This window comes from Ischnura elegans, chromosome 2, assembly GCF_921293095.1.
Source record: "Ischnura elegans chromosome 2, ioIscEleg1.1, whole genome shotgun sequence".
NCBI classification, from domain to species: domain Eukaryota; kingdom Metazoa; phylum Arthropoda; class Insecta; order Odonata; family Coenagrionidae; genus Ischnura; species Ischnura elegans.
The window spans coordinates 74,878,781-74,898,988 of NC_060247.1; the positions used below are offsets into that span (position 1 = coordinate 74,878,781).

Here is a 20,208-nt window from a genome sequence, read left to right on the forward strand (position 1 = left end):
CTTGAGCACGTTACTTTTACCTGTTCCTAAAATATGCCCTGCCAAGCAAAAAGTATAGCCTTAATATGACGTTTCAGGAGAGATGGAGTGGAAAGGGAACATAACAAAGAAGCTCCTGCTTCCTTGCTCCTGCTTTTTTGTTTTGTTAGGTAAATATGTATATGAATAATACATAAAATTATTGGGCTTTGCCATTATTAATCCACATCTCCCCCACCTACTTCCTGACACGCATGGAAGTCACCAAATCGTCACCGATTCCGGCAAGGCTTCTAAAAACGACTAGCCCAGCACAATTTCCGCATACTTTCCCCTTATGCGTACGCGTACGTCAAACACACAGTAGTGCGTTTCCAGAGGGGTCCTGGCACATACGTATGAATAGGAAAGGGGTCGGCTGAGTTGGACACACGCGGCTCAGCGTCGGGGGGGGCCTCTCGTGGCCCTGGCGCACACAGGACGTGCCTGCACGCTGATTAATCACTCAGCGCACGCGTGCACGGGCGCGGGGCAATATCGCCCAATCCGACGGATTGCGGCAATTTGGCGGCGCGCGATTAAATTTGCGATTGCACCCTCAGAGAGAGCGAGTGGGTTTGGCGCCGCAGGGGGTCCGGAGGCGGGCGAGGAAAAGATGCGGAGAGAACCTGCCCCTGTCCCCATGAACGAGGACTGATTTTGAAGGTTGCGCTTTCAGGTTACGCATCGGGTGTGGACATCAGTTACATGTTCCAAAGGCCTTTTTACACGGGGAACGTAATTGCACAACCTTACGTGCGTACGAAGGCGCAGTCAAAATTGCGTCGTGTAAAGCGGAGGAATTCGCACATATGCACGCCATGATGAAGCATTAATGCAGCTCTAACCCAAGCAATTGCGTGCCCCGTAAAAAAAACGGCCTTAAACTTTCCGTGATTGTGCGATGTAACTCAGTTACCCCAAATTATGTGAATGTGGTATTATTTTTTATTTTGTCGCTTTGATATTTTTTGTATTTGAGCCCAACCACTTTGTAGTTACTTAGACGACGAATGATTTTTTTAAACATTTAACTCATTTTTTAAAACTTCAATTTTCATTGGTGGGGTAATTTAGTTACCCCGCACAACTGTTGGCGGGAATAAAATAAGCGTGTATTGTTGCAGGGATAAAAGTTGAATGCCATAGATTATATTATATTTAACTTCAATAACACCAATATTCTACATGATGGCTCCTTTGGTACTTTCATCTTCTGTGCTTTCTCACTCTTACGTACTTTTTTTCAAAGCATGTTAGTCAATGTACACTTACGATAGCAAATGAAAGATTCTTCCCATTTCGCGCAAAATGAATGTTAAAACCTAAATGTAGCCCACAATGTACTTATAAATTATACAAAACAAGGTATTATATCGTTGAAAAAGAGATACATGGTATTGAATTACAGAAAAGACTTAAGTACAACACATTATTTGCGAATTATAAATCGGGAACATGAGATACCCCACAAAGTCGTTCCCGTGTTTTCTTGGCACAGTCACGGAAGGGTTAAGAATCCTCTCTTTATCGCTTTTTTTCGAGAAAATTACATGACGAAAACTTTAAGAACTACCAATTTCCTCGTTGGATTCTAATTTTCATTTTTTAAATGTCTGGCTAGTATTAGCCGTAATACCATCGCCCCACAGCCTAATTATGAGATTGAAGGATTTAGTTTAAAAAATCAGTTAAAATCGCACAAAATCAATGTTAAAACCTGAATGTAGCCCACAATATATTTATAAATCATGCAAAACAAGATATTATATCATTAAAAAAAGAGCCATGGCGTTGAATTACAGGAAATACTAAAATACAACATATAATTTATGCATTATGAATGGGGTACTAGAGATAAGTCACACAGTCGTTCGCGTAAGTTTTCTAAGCACAGTCACGGAAGGCCAAGAAGGTGCAGCCAAAATTGCGTCGAGCACAGCGCTAGAGTGCAAGTGGGAATGCATCGACGTAGGATGGCATAATAACCCATGTTCTAATTTCGTTCGTTCATTCGCGCAATTGCTCGGCATTTAAGAGAATTTAATGCAGTTCTAACCTACGCGATTACGTGACTCCTGTAAAACGGCCTTAACGGATCTCACGAATGCACCACATGTATTTTACCATTACATATAATTACTACGACCTTATTTACCCTTTTTTGAACATATTTCTAGCTGACCGATAATATCACTACACAGTTGCATTATATTGCATGGTTAACATTACAGCGTTGCCGGAAAAATTCAGCTCGTCACCTCAACGAAGAAATATCACTGTAAAGACAATGATAAACTTTTAATTACAGATAACGGACTAAAGGTGGACCATATCGTAAATTACTGCCCTTACACAACGTTTCTACATGTTTCGGATAGGCGGGAGGATAAGACGATACGAGGATTTAGAATCCAGCAAAGCGGGGATAACCAACGCGACTGAAAAATAAGATGGAACATAGGTCGGGGATGTTCGACCCTTCGGATTCCATTTTCGATACCAGGGGTAACCGGTAGCTTATCTTACAGCACCCGTCACGCGACCCGCGCGGCGGAGGTCAGTTCCGCGATTTAGGCAATGCCGGACACAGGACGGCGAGTGATGCTGGAATTTTCGACGGAGAAGAGGTCGGCAACCTTTTCAAGCTTGCATGTCACACGTTCAAATGCGTATGATGAAGTAGGATGTACACAGACTCAATTTATGTTGGACGTTTACAATTTACATACACCCTACCTAGAGATGGACGCCACTGTGTCACCAGCATCGAATGCTAATCTAGGCGCCGACGCAGAGCCTGCAGAAAATACATCTACAACTGGTCTACATCTACATAAGATCGTAAATCTCCCAAAAAAAACTCGGTATTGCATACTTGATGCAAATCTTGGTTATCCACTTCTCATTCTTATAACTCAATTTTTAACCGTTAGTGACTAATTATAAATACCACCAGTTCTATAGCTGGCAGTTTAGGGAATGAACGTATTGCATGTTTTACTCTGGTTGATTATTGAGGATAAATTACTTTAGTTCCATTGTCGGAGAGTATTATAATATAGGCCTGCTTACATCCTCATTTTATTTTTTTTGTATCATGCTCATTTTTTTCAAGATCCTAGGTTGCATTGTAAAGCTGTTGGTTGTATAGTCATTTTAATGCAACTGGGGTCGCTCCTCTCGAAGGCAGAGGAAGTGGCCTTTCTCAAGATGATGAACTGCCTCCCTCCGAAACGTCGGAAGTTATGCAGTTCCTGACCCAGTGGCGATCCCGAGAACATTTCACGAACATTAGCGTGAACGCCGGCGCTCGCCGCACGCCGAAAAATTACGCCTGAACGTCACTGCTATCAAATTTTTAAAGCCGGCGAACAAGCACACGGAGTTTTCAAGATTCCCAATAGTTTAAACTTGAGATGTGAGGCTAATAAGGGCTCTGATAGATGAAATTTGGGAAGGTGGAACACAAGAGTAGTGTAACGTCTGATTTTTTTAAGTTGTTATTTTGGTTGTGAAGGGTTTGTTTGGGTGAGGGGATTGTTGAGAGGGATGTGAAAAGGAGAGGGTTTTGTGGAGTATTGTGGAGAGAATTGAAGTAAATAAAAAAGGTTATGAAAATTAATCGTCTTACGTTACAGACGCCAATGCTTAGCTACCTGTGTTCGACCTTCCACCCTATTGGTTCCGAGCAATTTTTATGTTTTCCAAAATACACTTATGATTTGGACTACATTATTTCGCAAGCGACAACTAGGATCAGGATAACTTCAATGATAGTCGATTGAGGGAAGGATTACACGCATTGGTATTGAAAAATTTGTTTCTATTCACCGTCTCTGGACACATCTTAACGAAAATGAAGTTTAAAGAAATTCATGTCAAATTTATGGGAGTGAAAGTAAAGTTTGTGCATTTTAAACTATATTTTGACTTTGTACTTCGATGAGCCAGAGTACTTACAAATTTAATAGCCATTTGCATAAATGAATTTCTTAAATGAACGTAAGCAATTAAGAGTGTTAAAATTATCAGATTCTAAGAAATGTTAAACCTAAATCAGGTTTTAACTAAGAGAATTTCTACGCATTTTATGAAGATTTTAATTCGCCTATATGGCTTTACTCCATCAATGAAAAATTGTCCGAAATGAATAACTGTGTTCAACCAAGGCTTCAGGCGATGGCTTCGTCAGCCTTTCATAATATACCGAGATCAAAATTTTGGTGCACTGAAACGTTTTTCTATTTGATTGATGAATGCTGACCAATGCCTAGTCATGGCTGTACATTCTCTATGCAATTTTATTCTGTGGGAGGCCATTACACGAAAATAGCGGCTCATCACTCATATCCCGTCACAGCTGAGAAATTGGTTCAAGCGAATAAAACAACACGAATGCTATGATGTGGAAGCAAAAACCTCATCCCATTATGTGGAACAAACTGCAGAGAGACTACAAGGATGACTAATGGCAAATTCCGAAATTTTACGCAAAAAATCTGCGACTTTCCCCATTTCGCAGAGGATGTCTTGTCATTGTACACAGAGAGTGGTAAAATAAGCCAAGTTTCATGTCTCCACTATATTTGCTTAGCTATCGTTTTAAAAGAAGAGACACGGGAGAAAAAAATGAAGCTACAATTAGGATAATAAATCTCCAAATTTAGAATTATAATCATCTCGTAAGTAAATACAGTAATCACCAATTATATTACCCGTCCGCAATTGAAAACAATAAAACTTTAACTTGACAGGGTTTAAAGAGCTGATCCATGAGACGCGACCCGGGTTTTATCACATAGTGACTTCATCAAGTTACTTGAAATATGGATGTTAATGAATACGATCATGTAACCTGAATATGTCACTATGTAACGAAACCAGGACCATGTCTCACGAAACAGCGCAGAGAATCTTACAAGGTAAAATAAATAGCCTTACCTGATACGTCATCGTCGGGGACGTTTAACATATAAATACGCTAATGCATAGTATACGTTTCGGATAGTCAAGGATTTGGCCAATTTTACAATAGACATTAGGTTTTTATACGTTTAAATCCTTTTGAAGCATTCAGTACATACATGAAAAGGTATTGTCAGTGCTGGGAATGCATAATTAACTACCCAATATCACATGTATTGAAGCAAAAATAATTTTCTTTTCCGTCGCAAGGGGGAATACAAGTATAACTAATTCTACTATGACAACCAAGTCATAGTCTGTATCACTAGTCTAGTCCTGAAGAGGGGAGGAATCCCCTACAGACGCTAACGCAACTGTGTATGAATTGTTTTGATTGCTGCTTGAGATTTAGGAACAGTGAAAAGATAGCAGTATAAGAATAAGAACTTGTTCACACATTTCCAAAAACAATGGCATGAAGATACTAACGGGATTAATGGAGAAAATACTATCTTAAAAAAACGACAAAAGATCCAAATAACGTGTATAAATCCTTTTCTATCGTCTGAAAAACCCACATTCAAAGAACACCTGGAGAACAATAAATTACCTCGGGGGCGGTGACGTTTAACTGTGAACTCCCATCCACCCTTGTCATGCAATCAATCCCGCTTTACATGCAGATTCACAATGGAGAAAATGATTTCAGCAGTCGGAATGGGGCGTCGTGCAGAAACAAACATACAGAGAGAGAGAGAGAAAAAAACAAGTAGCTGTCGAACGCAAATAACAGCAGCGCACGAAAGAAGAGAACGTTTTCAAAAGCTGAACAATACACTATCGATTTGTTTTTCGAGTCACCAACCGAGATATGGAATGGGTATTTTTCACCGCGTCCCGCAAAACACAAAGGGTGCTCTCGAAAACTGATCGTTGCTAGAGCACAGGGACAAAGGCCTCGGCAATGATCGAGAAAGGAAGATATTAAATCTCACGCGAAAACGTCCCTCAGATACGGCGCTTGGCTCCCAATAGTAAGTTCCTCGGCGGATACGAGAATTTTCGGTCGCGTATCCAAAAAACCCGAAAGGCCTCCCTCGGGAAGTAATGAGAACAAGCCGTAGGGAGGAACGACCGTATTCACGTTAAATTAAAAAAAAATAGGAGACAATTTTTGTAATCACAACCACCGCTCAAGAATTTCGTGCAATATTGCTCGCGCTCTGCCAACTCACCAGAGTAACGTCTAAGATTTAAAGAAAGAAGCTTCCTTTTTTTTCGAATAAAGAACGCAAATAAGACGGCAATAAAATACCAAAGAACTGGGTCTTCTGGAATACATTCGTTCCACAATCTCTTAAATTAAAGAGATGTCGTGAGAATTAATACCCGAGCCACCGCACGAGAAAATTTCGATTAGAGGAGAGGTAAATGTCATTCTAGTCGTGCTGTTCTCAGCGATATTCATTCTTGTTCCCTTGGAGACGGCCTAAGGCAACAAAGGTATCTAAAAATATTAAAAAAGAACTAAAAATGAAATCATACTTTAAAACATTCATTATCTTATCAAGAAAAAAGTGAAGACGCGAGAGTAGGACGGAGCGCACAAAGGCAGTAATCTGAAAGAGGAAAATACGCCGTCGAGCGTCAAGCCAATGAACGGAGATATACGCTATTGACAAATAGGTAAATATATATGCCATATAAAATTATAAACACCATAAGAGCACCAATTTTGAAAGACGGCCCATTACAAATTTCTTCTTCAACTTGATGTCACTGCAGAATTAGAGCCATGCCAACAGGTCTCTACATCAGGACACCCAATTTTGATCCTTCAATGCAGGCGAGACCCAAAGTAGAAAATTAAAAATACAAATGAATAAGACTGCGACTTCCGAAAACTTTTATTCTGTGGTAAATTATTGGCCTTTTAAGATAATTGGTTCGTTGCGATATTAGCTCTAACTTTGTCTCCCACTATTCCCTTTTGCTTTTCCTATCACCAAGCCACAATATCACTGAAATGTTCTTATTCCCTTCTTTCATTTATGAACCATTTTCTACCCACATTTCACTATTTCTGCTGGCAACTTTGTATTTTTTGGTCTTTCAAAGTTTTTTTCTATACGCTGGTAAACCGAACTAAAATGGAACTTTTATTTTTTAAGGTTCAAAGTTTATTTTCTCTGCTTTACTTCCCTTAAAGTAACTGAATTCATCCTAAATAAAAAAATACTAGTTGATTAATTTTAAAATAGTTCCTATTACTCACTGGCTGGAGTTAAACGAGAGAAAAAAGCTTATTTTTCAGAAAGCTGAGAACAAAATTGAACATTGCTCTCGAACTAAGACTGTTCAGTAGCCTAGGTGAAAAGACAATTAAAAATGTGATGACAAACAAAATATAGGACGCCAATGGGATTGGATAGGCAGACACACATGAGCATACTTGACGACCGTAAGCTGTGCCCAAGTTCTCAAATCTTTCCAGAAAAATATCCACCAGGATGAGCATTGCTATTTGCAATGACGTACGTGTTTGGGAACAAAGAGTGGAGATGGGAATGAAAAGAAAAAAAAAATTAGGAGAAATCCTGGCACAAGAAGTCATGGCATCCCAGACAAAACCCGGAGAAAGAAAAAATAGCAGGCAACAATGCACGCCGTTTTTACACTCGAGACGTAAGTCATTCGCAGAGACTTTTATGCATAAGATTTCAGCAATTTTTTCACTCGCTGGCTGTCATTGAGGGAAGACGCTAAAAACCTCTTTTCGGGAAGGGCAGCATCCTTTCAGCCTTCTGGGTCTACGGCACCTGCAACTATAGAAATCACAGCCTCTGGCACAGTGACGCCACGTTGAGAGGAAAGATGATAGGCAAATTCTCGCGGGTGTCTGAATGGGGATGAACATTTTCGAGGTAACCCAAATTTCAGGAAAAAAATCCAGAATCTACGTAGATTTGAAAAATGGCAATTCTCTGAGAGAGGAATTTGTGGGACGGAATTGGATATCAGCGGGTATAATACAAATAAATGTTCCCTATCTGGGTATTAAACTTTAGGCCTGGATAAATACCTAAAACCAGTAAAATTATATTTCTTCGTCAGAGTTTTTGTTTAAGATTCAGAAAGCATATTTAAAACACCTACCTAAACGACAGGTTTAATTCAAAATGGCTCCTATCCAACTTTGCAGAAGTAAAGTCCGTTCTTAAAAAAAAAGCGCACAAATTGCTATACCGCTTGTGAAGAAATTTATTTAAAAATTAAGTTAATTTTATTACCGGGTAAGTCATAAAGATACATGAATTCAGGAATTATTGGTGTATACCCCAACATAATATTCAACAAATACTCAGATTAACCCTTTCAAACCCAGTGTTGCTTATGAGTAACATGAAGAAACATCATTTAAAAATGTGTGGACTGGATCTTATCCGCCGTAAAAATGATAGATATGAACTACCGTTCATTTATTATGCAAAATGGAATGTCAAAAAATTATGCTGTATATTGATAGCTGTGAATGACCCGAAAATGTTCATATTTTCTACATGACAAATCTTCAAATTTGATTTACCCAGAAATAACGCTGGGTTATGAAGAGTTAATACTTATGGTTGGTCAATTACGATTCATAAGCGTCATTTAACTCAAAAATACCTGAGTATTCATACTTTACGGGTACTTACGGGTATATACCAACAAGCCTTAGATTATGAAAGCACGGGCTTTTTAAGTCGCTAGGCGTGGAACGTGGCATAACACTGGAAGGTAGTTATGCACACAGAAGGATACGTGGGGAAGTGTCGCGCGATAGAAAAGCCCTGAGGCCGCGGCGCGTTAAGTCGAGACAATGGCGAAAAAAAAAATATTCGCGCGTATGGAAATGACGTTGCGTAGGATGCACCCTTTTGTAGGACACATGAAAGGCTTTGGGCCCGAGCACCATGAAAGCTTAATGCACCAGTCGACTTGAATGTAGGGCGCGAGTGCACTACTACTCGGGGAAAAGCCACGGAAAGCCGCAGGCAGTGATGGATTTACTTAGCGGGCACACCACCAGGGGTTCGCCTTCGCGAATGCTAAATCTTGCATCGCGTTTTTTTTTTATTTCTCGTTCATTTGTTTTTTTTTCTTTATTTTTTTACCCCGAGCGGCACCGTTCTCCAGGGTGGCCGTTACTTCGGGCCAAAATAGGTGTCTCCAGGGTACATTCGTCTTACTCTCCTTCCTCGCATCCAAGCAAAAAAAAAGAATTGTAGCGAGGAATGTGAAAAAAATGCGCATAGCTAGAATAGGACGCAACACGAAAGATAATTTGTTGGATTCCCATCGTCAGATTTACGAATTGGGTCCGAGTGATACAAAGCACATTTCGGATGGTATCCAATGTTATGACTTGGGAGGGATCGGGTTGGTGTGATGGCTAGAGTGTTGGCTTCCCACCCCACGGGCTCGGGTTCAAATCCAGGCCACATATGACCACAATCCGAAAAAATACAAAATGAGTAATTCATCTGGGACTTCAATTTTTGAAGGGCGTCGGGTTAATGCGGTGGCTAGAGTGTTTCCACCCCGTGGGCTCGGGTTCAAATCCTGGCAGTGGCAGAGAATTTTCAGAGACTACCTGATCCCTGCTTAAATGCTGTGTGGAGGCATTTCAACCGCAATACCCCGTCCGTCGGATGGGACGTTTAGCCGAGGTTCCCTTGGTGCCTTTCGTTAAGAGTAGGCTAATGCCGACGCCTGATTTCTCTCCACCTTTCCTTCCATGCCCTTCCCTCATGGCGCAAATGACCTCAACTGTCGCCTCCACGAAATGCCACATGTATTGGAAAATAGCAACGCGCAGAAGAGAATAAAACGGGAGAAAACAGTTATACTGTATTTAATTTCGAAAGTAGGGATGTCTGGCGTAAAATTATTTGCAATTAGCGCCGCAAAAACAAAGAGCGTTGAAAAATTATGTTCACCACACGTATCACATACGACACTGCATACGCAACAAAAAACTCAATACATATTATTTCACACTTGAACGGAAAAAACATAATTTTAAATTGTTTCATTGAAACGTGGCATTTAAATGTAACGTATAAGATACTGGGTGCCGAATACATACCTAAATCCTGTTGCCTATCATGAAAATTCACTCTTATCAAAACGAGCTGGTTTTCTTTAAGATTTGTCCCGGTATGAACATTACTCTCATGAGAAAATGTATAAATAGAAAATAAAAAATCCAATAAAAATTAAATACATGCTGTATAAGCAGTTATAAATGGGGAGAGAGTAAAAGGATCGACGAAGTGCTAGATGCGGAGGTCGAGAGTATGAATCTTCTAAATGAAATATAACAGAGGCAGACGAAAACAATTTAGGCGGGAACAAAGGATCTAGGTGAACCTAATACTAAGCGGGGTGGTGTTGCAAAAAACAGTCAGAGAGAGGCATCTTCATCTTAAAATTACCCTGCAAGTCATACATAGGGTGTGTGGCAGGGGGTACGGGGAAGGGGATAAGATAAAATGCGTTACAAATTGTTAAATAAGGAAAAGCCCACACTGGAAATTGGAGAATGTTCAGTTTGGGGATTGGGTATAGCCTGGGGTGATTCAAGATTTAAACATATCTTCATTGGTAAAATACTATTGCAAATAATTATAAAATAGTATTTTCTATAGTAGTTTTAAACAGGGCTTAACTTTTAACAGGAAATCGCTTAACAGTTTTTTTCCCACTCTAACTAAATCATAAAATTCACGGTTTTTTCCAGGTTTTCACGGTCTAAATTTCGCCAAATTCACGGTCTTTTGATAAGCCATTTAAGGAAGAAATATTGATCACATAACAATCACTGGCCGCACGTTAACTAAAAATACATATGTAACGCGATAAACGCCGGGAATGCAAACGCAGCGTTGAAAGTGCTATCTCTTATGACGTCGCCTATCGTTAGCAAAATTTAGGGCCGGCTAAAGGTTGTGAGTGGGAAAACGGAGAGTGACAGCGAAGTGAATTTTTCGCCAGGATTAATGAACACTTTGGTTACCAGTCTTCCGATCACAGGCTTAAGGTCTGTGTGTCGTCATGGCACACGGACCAATAATTGCACTTCGAATATACGTGTGCAGATAGATGCGTGGACAATGTCTGCGCATGACCGACCTTGAAATGATGATCGACGCATCGATTTTCTGATCTCTGCATTTCTCCAGGGTTTTCTTCCACGTCAGATTGTTGGTTGACAACAGTTTCGCCAGGATAGGATATCATTCCTCAAGAACTGCATGAGGGGGTATACAAGGTGCCCTGCTCCTGCGGAAAATCCTACATAGGGGAAACTTGCCGCTCCATGCATGTGAGGATTAAAGAACATCAGAGGGCGACCAAGAACAAGCAGTTTCAACTCTCTGCCATCGCCGAACATGCATGGTCGGAACCCGGCCATGACATTAAATTTGACGAGAAGAAACTATTAGTTAAGGAGTGCCTATACTTCCCTAGACAAATCAGGGAAGCAATAGAAATTCAAAAAACACCTTTGAATTTCAATAGAGAAGATGGATACTTCCTTCACAGCGCCTGGAAAAGAGTGATCAAAGAGAGAGCCAACCAGAGAGAAGCACCCAGTCAGACAGCCAATCACAGTGCAGCTCCCATCCAGCCAACAGTATATAAGCGAGGAAGAAACCAACAGCCGACACCTTCGACCTGAAGACGCTGGCAGGATAGCCAGCGAAACTGTTGTCAACCAACAATCTGACGCGGAAGAAAACCCTGGAGAAATGCAGAGATCAAACCATCGCCGCGGAAACCTACGCTCTAACAGCATCGATTTTCTTTTGTTCTGTCAATCGTAGATCTACAATCAAATTTCAGAGGTTTTTAAGGTTTTACGACGAATCTCACGGCTATTTCCAGGTTTTTTTTTTTCAAGGTAGACGAAATTCACGGCTTATTCACGGCCTTAAGGTTTTCACGGTTGAGTGGGAACCGTGTTTAAATTTAAGTTTTTTCCTGGCGAATAATTCTGACAAATATTTCTCGGGTTTGCATCCAGGTTAAAGCTTTTATGCGAGCCGGCGTTTCGGCAGACGACTTGTCTTCCATCCTCAAGGCTGTGTTACTTTATCGAAGTTCAATTTCACACTGAGCTGGATCGATCGTTTACCGAGGACAACAATACGGCTCAGGTGTCGTCCGATTGGCTGTAGATTGTCCGATTGGCAATTATTGGTCCGTGTGCCATGGCGATACACCGACCTTAAGCCTGTGATTGGAAGACTGGTAACCAAAGTGTTCATTAATCCTGGCGAAAAATTCACTTCCCTGTCACTCTTCATTTTCCCACTCACAACCTTTAGCCGGCCCTAAATTTTGCTAACGATAGGCGACACCTGAGCCGTATTGTTGTCCTCGGTAAACGGTCGATCCAGCTCAGTGTGAAATTGAACTTCGATAAAGTAACACAGCCTTGAGGATGGAAGACAAGTCGTCTTCCGAAACATCGGCTCATATAAAAGCTTTAACCTGGATGCAAACCCGAGAAATATTTGTCAGTGTTTAAATTTAGTTATTCGATGAGACCTAAATTAACATGACGGCTGAAAAACCAAGCTCCATCCTCTGGCTGCCCCAGCGATATAACCGCCATGTAAGCCTTAGGGTACGATCAAAGAGATAAGATCTCTTCACAGATCGGGCCAAACCTCAAATGCCCTCCCCAGTAGCCTTAAGCTCCATGTGGAGGGTTATAACTACTTTTCAAACTGGGGACATTCTCACTGTCAGCTGTTGGTAGAACAGCGGGAGGAAATTACAGGGAGCTCCGTAAACTAGCCACCACAGGGCATCGACGAAGATGAAAGGGATTGGAAGCGCACTAAATGAAACACTCGTTGATTAAAAGGTGACGAAAGGATTCCATTGAAATCGCTTAATGGGAACAGCAGATTAGTCTATCGGATTCAGATACGCGGTGTTCCCAAGATGGAAATGAAAGAGGAAAATTCAAAAGAAAAGGAGACCCATGCGGATATAAGCAGCCTATGTTTAGGACGACGCATGAATGGGATATCAAAATCAGGGGGATAGAGGCTTCGTATAAAAAAAGCTACCTCGGGATTGTCAACCGTCTGGCGACGGCTTTCAATCACACCATTGGGGCATACGTGGGGAGGGAGAGAAAAGGATGCTAATCAGTACCTTGTATGAAGAAACCTCACCAACGCGAAAACAAATTCGCCGAGCTGCGAAAGGCAATTAAGTGCAATAGCCGCACGTTGATTGGCCAATTCAATGAATAGGGTTAGCGCTACAGCTTCCTCCGTGTATATGCAAAACACGACACCATTAATTACAACAGTCACTCGCAACGAGCTGACGAGTAATTTCGTACGGACTTATCGTACACAAGATCTCCCCTACGCAGACATGCGAGCGAAAATTATTCGAAAACAGTATTAGCATGACACAAGCGAGCAAAATCACCTGCGTAGATCGTTGGGATGGAGATCAGTATGAAGAACTAGCGCGTCCTTGTTAATTACCAAATTGCCTGGAAGGAAAAGCAACTGGACCGAAAATACTAATTAACAAGTTCAGGTTACCAGAGAAGTGAAGAGGATACTGTACATCCGGAAAACTTTGTTCGCCAGGTAATTTCGAATTCTGGCTTGCTTACTGCTCGGCGTTACTTCCCTTGCGGGTTCAGGTTTTTCTGAAAATGTCGGCCCACAATATTTTGCATGCATTTTCCATCTCATAAGAAACTAAAAGGATGCTATTACAGCATAAAAAACGGACAAGACATCATTCAAAGCATAAATATGGTTATTCAAAGATTTCTATTATTTTCCTATGAGATCGATACATTAAGTCACGCTTAAAACGCCCTCTAATTTTATAATATTTGAAAAATAATGATGCCCTTGTTTATCACTAAAAAATTGGTCACTCTTATTTCGGCAGGAATCCAAAAAAAGCCGAAAATCACTTTACTCTCAGAAGGTAAAGGTTTAGAGTAAAGACAACAATGGAGACATAACTGCGCTCAAATGTACGATATCCAAAGGAACATACCAAGATCCTAACTCCATTAGGAAACTATTAACAATGATAGGATTTCCACGTTAATGACCAAATGATTCATCCTTAACTGTGACGCTGTGTTATTCACGGTAAGATGTGGCGAAGGTAAACTTGGGACGCAAGAGCTAGCTGTGCAACGATCGATGCGAGTGAAGACCCTTTAAATCAAACGCAAATTATGCAGGGCGACCGCGAAATCCCAGAAGGACGAAGCAGGCCACTACCGGCCCACGGACTTAAACCCGGTCCCGCAAAGGGCTATGCGCCGGGAGGATGGGCTAATGGCAAGGAAGCGGTCACTGCTTAAATGCACGGACAGTCGGAGAGGGTATAATGAAGAGATATGGCCTCCCAGCTCCTTCGAGGTAGAAGCCCAAGGTTGTTCGCCGTCGTTAATCCTTTCGACCTCCGCAGCATCCCAACAGAGAACCCGAGCGATTCCCGTCGCATCGGCCAACCCAGGGATCCCGGATCGAGGTGAGGGAACCTAAGCAAAGAGGTCTCTTCGGCGGTGCCCTGATTTTTCTCTGAAATAGAAATTGATGATCAGCGCTACCATCTCTTGTGGAGTCTAAGCTTCCTGAAATTGCAGGGACACAATATTTCGCATGCATTTCCCATCTCATAACACACTAAAACGATGCAAATCTAGCATGAATAAAACGAAAATACTAATTTGAAAGCATGATTACGGTTACTTAAAGATTTCAGTTGTTTACCTGTGAGATCGATAAATTATAACATGCCTTTTTATAATTAATGAATCTTACAAAGTTCATTATTTCATTGAAACAACTTAATCATTCAATGGCATATTTTTTCTCAAGTCAATAAGGTATCATCTCGTAGAAAAATTATAACAAACTTAGTTCCCCACATAATCGTTATAATGGGTAGAGTAAATAAAAAATGCTTGAAAAAATTCACTCAAAAGTAATAAAGGCATGATTTCAAGCGTGCAGATGAATATTCCACGCATAATTTCATTAATCTTTTATGTTATTGCGGTTCCTTATTAACTTGTACACGTACCTCTATTTTCGTACCAATCTACTAAACAAAACTTTCAATAACTGGCCAAAGTTCAAAGGAGAACACACATAATTCTCTGAACAATCGCATGATGGTAATCTTAATAGTTCGAAACTGCATGAGTATAAAAAATATTCATCCAAGACTTATCTTATATATAAAAATGAATCGCAAAATGTGTTGCTAAGCGCATAACTCAACAACGCCTGGACCAATTTGGCCAATTCTTTTTTTTAAATGTTCGTTGAAGTCCAAGGATGGTTCTTACGGCGAGAAAAAATCGAATAATTGCCGGGAAAACCCTAAAAACAGCCCTTTTCTTTTTCACATAACTAAAACGTAGAATCAATTTGAGCTTTATTGCTATTATGTAAAGTTCATATTAAATTACAAGCACTCACTGTTATCTAAGAAATGTAGGTGTGTTCCTAACGTCAAAAAGTAAATTTGCACTTTCTTACCGCTATACAAAGTTCAAATTCAATCATATCTATCAAAACAGTGTGCGTGCGTGCGTTGGAGCACAGAATACGTCGTTGGAGGATTTAATGTCGCGTTCCGAAACTAAAAAAAAGTGATCGCGGACCCGACCAAATTGAATAGTCACAAAATATAATAATAACAACTTGGTTGGCTTCGCGATATTATTTCTGTTGTTTTACTTTCGGCAGGCGACAAAAAAAATAAAACATTGGTATGGCTTTAAAGGATTTGACTTCAAGTCATATCAGATTTAAAAAAAAAACAAATTAAAAAAACAACTGTCAATGTCGATTTGCCGCCTTTGCCGGTGTTGTTTTTCTTGGATTTTCTGTTATACTCTACTGAGTGTGCTTTTGTTTTGTTTGCAGCGTTTTGTTATCTACCTATGAAAAAAAAGTTATTGCATGTGACACAATATTTTAATAATGCCTCCTATAATACGAGGCAATTTAAGTAGAAGAACACGAAATGCTACAAACCAAGCTAATTACCGATCTAATCGTACTGCACATATTAGCAACAATTCGCTCACAAAATAAAATTGCACTTGCACTCGCTTCGTCGGGAATCGCAGCAACTTTGCTTGAAGGTGGTCGAACAGCCCATTCAGCACTAAAATTGCCATTAAATATGCAAAGCAATGAAACTCCAACCTGCAACATTTCGAAGAACTCTGCAATGGCAAAGGTTTTGCAGCAATGTCAATTGATCATTTGGGATGAATGCACGATGGCACATAAAAAAGTTTTGGGCCCGTATTCATAGTCGCGTCTTGATTGTTTACTTGAGACCGTCTTCATGAAGACCGCCTTATTGGTCAAGGCGAGCTTATTTGGTTGCCGCTTTCATAGTCAACAAATAAGCTCGCCTTGACGAAGCTGGTCTTGATCAAGCTCGCCTTATTTGAAACAAGGCGAGCTTCGTCAAGCAAATGCTCAAGCAAATGCTTATTGAAATCGACCAATCACCGACGTCGTTACATTTGTTTACTAGACAACCAGCGCCATAACACAAAGCGGCGAAAGAGTATTATGATCGTTGGCGGTTATTTCGAGTAGAGCGAAGTGAAGTTCAATTATGGCATCCACATCGACCAAATACAGGCACTATACTGTTCTGGAAAGAAAAGTATTCCTGGACATTCTAGGAAAAAACAAGAAAATAGAGGACAAAAAAGGAGATGGAGCGACACTTCGCGAAAAAGAAGATGCTTGGAGAAAAATAACTCAGATGTACAACACGTCGAGTGTCATTACGCAGGAGGTACGGTAACATTTTATAATTCTACGGTATGGGATATATTTGTGATAATTGGTTTCGCCGGTAAACTGTGAGTGCACGAAAAAGTCATGACTTTCATTGGCCTTCAGAGCAGTAATAAATTAAGTTATCATTATGTTGCAGCGAACGGTAGCTCAACTTAAGAAATGGTGGTCTAACATAAAGCAGCATCAGAGGAGTGCATTAACCACCGAAAAACAAAATAAAATGAAAACTGGGGGAGGCAGGCCTCCTAAATCCCCTGAAATTGACCCGGAAGTTCATTGTATTGTGCCCAATTTAATGGCAACAGCCCCTACAATATTCACCTCCAACATGACTCCAGAAGAAATCGCAGGTAAATTTTTTAGTGTTGTATAATTAGATAAAAAGAGATAAATGAAATTTTTATTTTTTAATTAACTTTTTATTTGTTTCGCTAAAATTTTCAGCATGAAAGTCACCTAAAAATACTTTTTACCTGACTTTTTTAATTTGATAGAAAAAGCAGACTTCGTAGCAGACGATGTTGGTGAAGGTGATGAGGCAATATCCACAGGTGAGATACATGCTTACAATAGAAAGGTCTCAGTGATGGATATAGATGCCATTTATTCATACTTACATTTTTACTTTTATTCGTAACCATATTTTATGATACCTCGAATAAGTAAATTGAAATTTATATCCTTTTATAGTGTCATATTTCTCCTATTGCTAATGCAAACAAGGCTAGAATCAATGGACTATCATGTACCTACCATTATCAAGTATTTTTTTGAACTAGAAAATTTGAAACGAGATAAACAAGCAACTAAATCAGTCTTCTTTGAAGACAAAGAAATAAAGTTAGGTTAAGTAATCAGTGTCATAATTTATTTACTTTTTTATAATTGCAGACATGAATGAGATGGTGGTGGAGATACTGGACACCCACTCGGGTGACACATCATCAGATCAAGGTGGGTGATTCTAATATATGTGAAAATATATTTTAATTACAAATTACTTCTGATCAAAATTTTTGTAGCTGCACAAATTAGACATATTTTTGGGACAATGAGCAAGCAAATATGAAATTACATAATGAATAAGAGAGTATATATTATCATTTATGGATAAATACTTAATTTTATGGAAGCTAGAGTGGTTATTCATGATAACTATGCCTTATTCAAAACCTAAGCCATTCAGCGGAACACTCACAAATAGGGACTATCCTTTAATTTTAGCCTATGACTCCCTGACTGTAGCATTTATTGCCCTAAAAATCACGAGTTGTTTCCAGTGAAGAGATGACTTTGATTAGATTTGCACATATAAGAGATAGAATTATAAAAACTGAGCTATGAACTTGCAATACATGACCTTTAGGCTGGTGCAGTCAGTATTGAGGTTGGTGTCCATTAGCTCCTACTCACTGGCCTAAACTACTAACTCAATAAACAAACTAATACACAATATTTCACTAAGTTACACTCAAACATTATCTGTTAATCAATCCAAATTTAGGAATGCTTTAGTTGATGATTATTTAATGATCCATCAACATATTTTAATTGCTAGAAAATATAAATGAATTGAATAAATTAAACCTTTTAAGGCATTATGTTTTTCCCACAAATAAAATGGAAATTTGATCAATAAATGCTTGTCGCATAGCAAAACCGTCTTCTGGCAGTCAGTTAGATGGTTCATTGGAACCACTTCATCTTTAACATGATCATCTTCTACAAGATCATTGTGCAATATTAGGCTCAAATTGTTCAGCACAGTGGAGGCCACAATGACACTTTCTGAGCAAACAAGTTTTGTGGATCAAGGATGTTGAACTCCTTTTCCTAATGCCTAACACCCTTTCCACAATTAATCTAGTTCTTGTATGAATTTCTTTGCACCTATACATTTAATGAAGCCAATTTAGAATATGGACATCAGAATTAGTGTAAGGTGTGTAAATATTGGTTTTTAATAGTGAAATTAATAATACAATCTATAGTTGGCTTATAATCAATAGAGCCTTACTATGTCTCATTTTGAAAGTATCCAGGCCATTTTCAGAGGATCTATTAATAACTGTAGTCCAAAATAAAAGCAATTAGTCTGTAAAGGGAGGCCAAAGACAATTTAATTTTTTTAGATTGAACAAAATAAATATACATTTGTAAATATGTTGCAGGCTTGACAGTGATTGCCAATACGATTCAAAATAACATTCTATTCCATTTACATTAAATATGAGATTTTGAAGTGATATGAAGCTATATTAGTTTCTTGTATGTACTCAAGTATGTACCTATTATCTTCAGGCATTCCAATTTAAGTGCAACAGACTATCCGAGGTGGTTCCAATATGACCCCCATATTAGGCCATTTTTGGATTATATTACCTATGTGATTTCACAAACAAACCCCAGAACTTCTCAAACAGCCTCATGTTGTCAATAAAAATATTGAGGTTTAAGGAATGCATCTTCTAAATTTTTCTATTTAATTAAGTCCTTTGTAAGGCAGCAAATAAATACAATTAGAATCTGTATGAATAGATAAACTGATCAGAATGAATTAAACATAAAATATTTAACGGCCTCAGATATCTATAATCACATTAATGGATACCTTACTTTTAAAAAATCTTTGGCAATTAAATCACAGATTTTCACAATTAATAAATAATCTTTTTCAGTAATTTATATCCTGATTTCAGAGCCCACAATGAGCTTTAAATTAAATTACCTAATCAGTTTTACATTTTATAATTCTAATTATGACACTGAGTAAATTTTCCTAACGATTAATGAAATTATTTCAGCTCCTCCATCATCAACAATTGAGGGAAAGGAAAAAGGCTACCCTAAAACAGAGTTAGCATTAAAAAGGGAGCGCTACCGAAGACTGATGAAGTATGATGAAGAGTTGGCTATGCGTGCGTCTGAAGACTGAAAAGGAATTGGGTTGCATACAAATAAGGCATGCAAATATCATGAATGAACTGCAGGTGAGGGCTGCAACTGCAAAAGCAGAATTGGAGGAACTCCTCCTTCAAAAAGAAAAAAATAAAGTTTGACTCATTAATTGCTTCGTTCATTATACCAGATTATTTACTATGTTATGACTTTCACTGATTGTATTATTGTTTTTGTGTTCCATTGATTTTAATATTGTTTTCTGTGTTCCATTGATTGTAATATTGTTTTATGTTATGCATTGTTTTTGCTTTGTGCAAAAGTATTTGTGTTACAATGTTTTAAAAAATGCAATAAGGTAAAAATATATTACAATGCCAAAAATTTCACGAATATCATTTCATTTAGATCTCCTTTTCTGACAACTTTGCAGGAATAAATGCTTAAATGGGAGCCTGACATCATTCTAAAACATTTCCTGGAAATCAGTTTGGGTTTT

At 39.1% G+C, this 20,208-nt stretch overlaps 1 protein-coding gene across 1 annotated transcript; it reads left to right on the forward strand.

The window, feature by feature from the left end:
• The first annotated feature begins 16,302 nt into the window (after positions 1-16,302).
• On the forward strand, positions 16,303-19,746 carry LOC124153184. The gene is made up of 5 exons (XM_046526285.1): positions 16,303-16,806; positions 16,948-17,161; positions 17,306-17,362; positions 17,703-17,765; positions 19,616-19,746. Exons 1-5 carry the CDS (start codon positions 16,621-16,623, stop codon positions 19,744-19,746), a joined length of 651 nt encoding a protein of 216 aa, XP_046382241.1. The 5' UTR covers positions 16,303-16,620.
• The last annotated feature ends 462 nt before the right edge of the window (positions 19,747-20,208 follow it).

Coding starts and splice junctions, on each gene's coding strand:
- LOC124153184 (XM_046526285.1), top strand. CDS start 16,621: ATGGCATCCACATCGACCAAATACAGGCACTATACTGTTCTGGAAAGA. Junction 16,807..16,947: donor CGAGTGTCATTACGCAGGAG/GTACGGTAACAT, acceptor ATTATGTTGCAG/CGAACGGTAGCTCAACTTAA. Junction 17,363..17,702: donor TGATGAGGCAATATCCACAG/GTGAGATACATG, acceptor TTATAATTGCAG/ACATGAATGAGATGGTGGTG.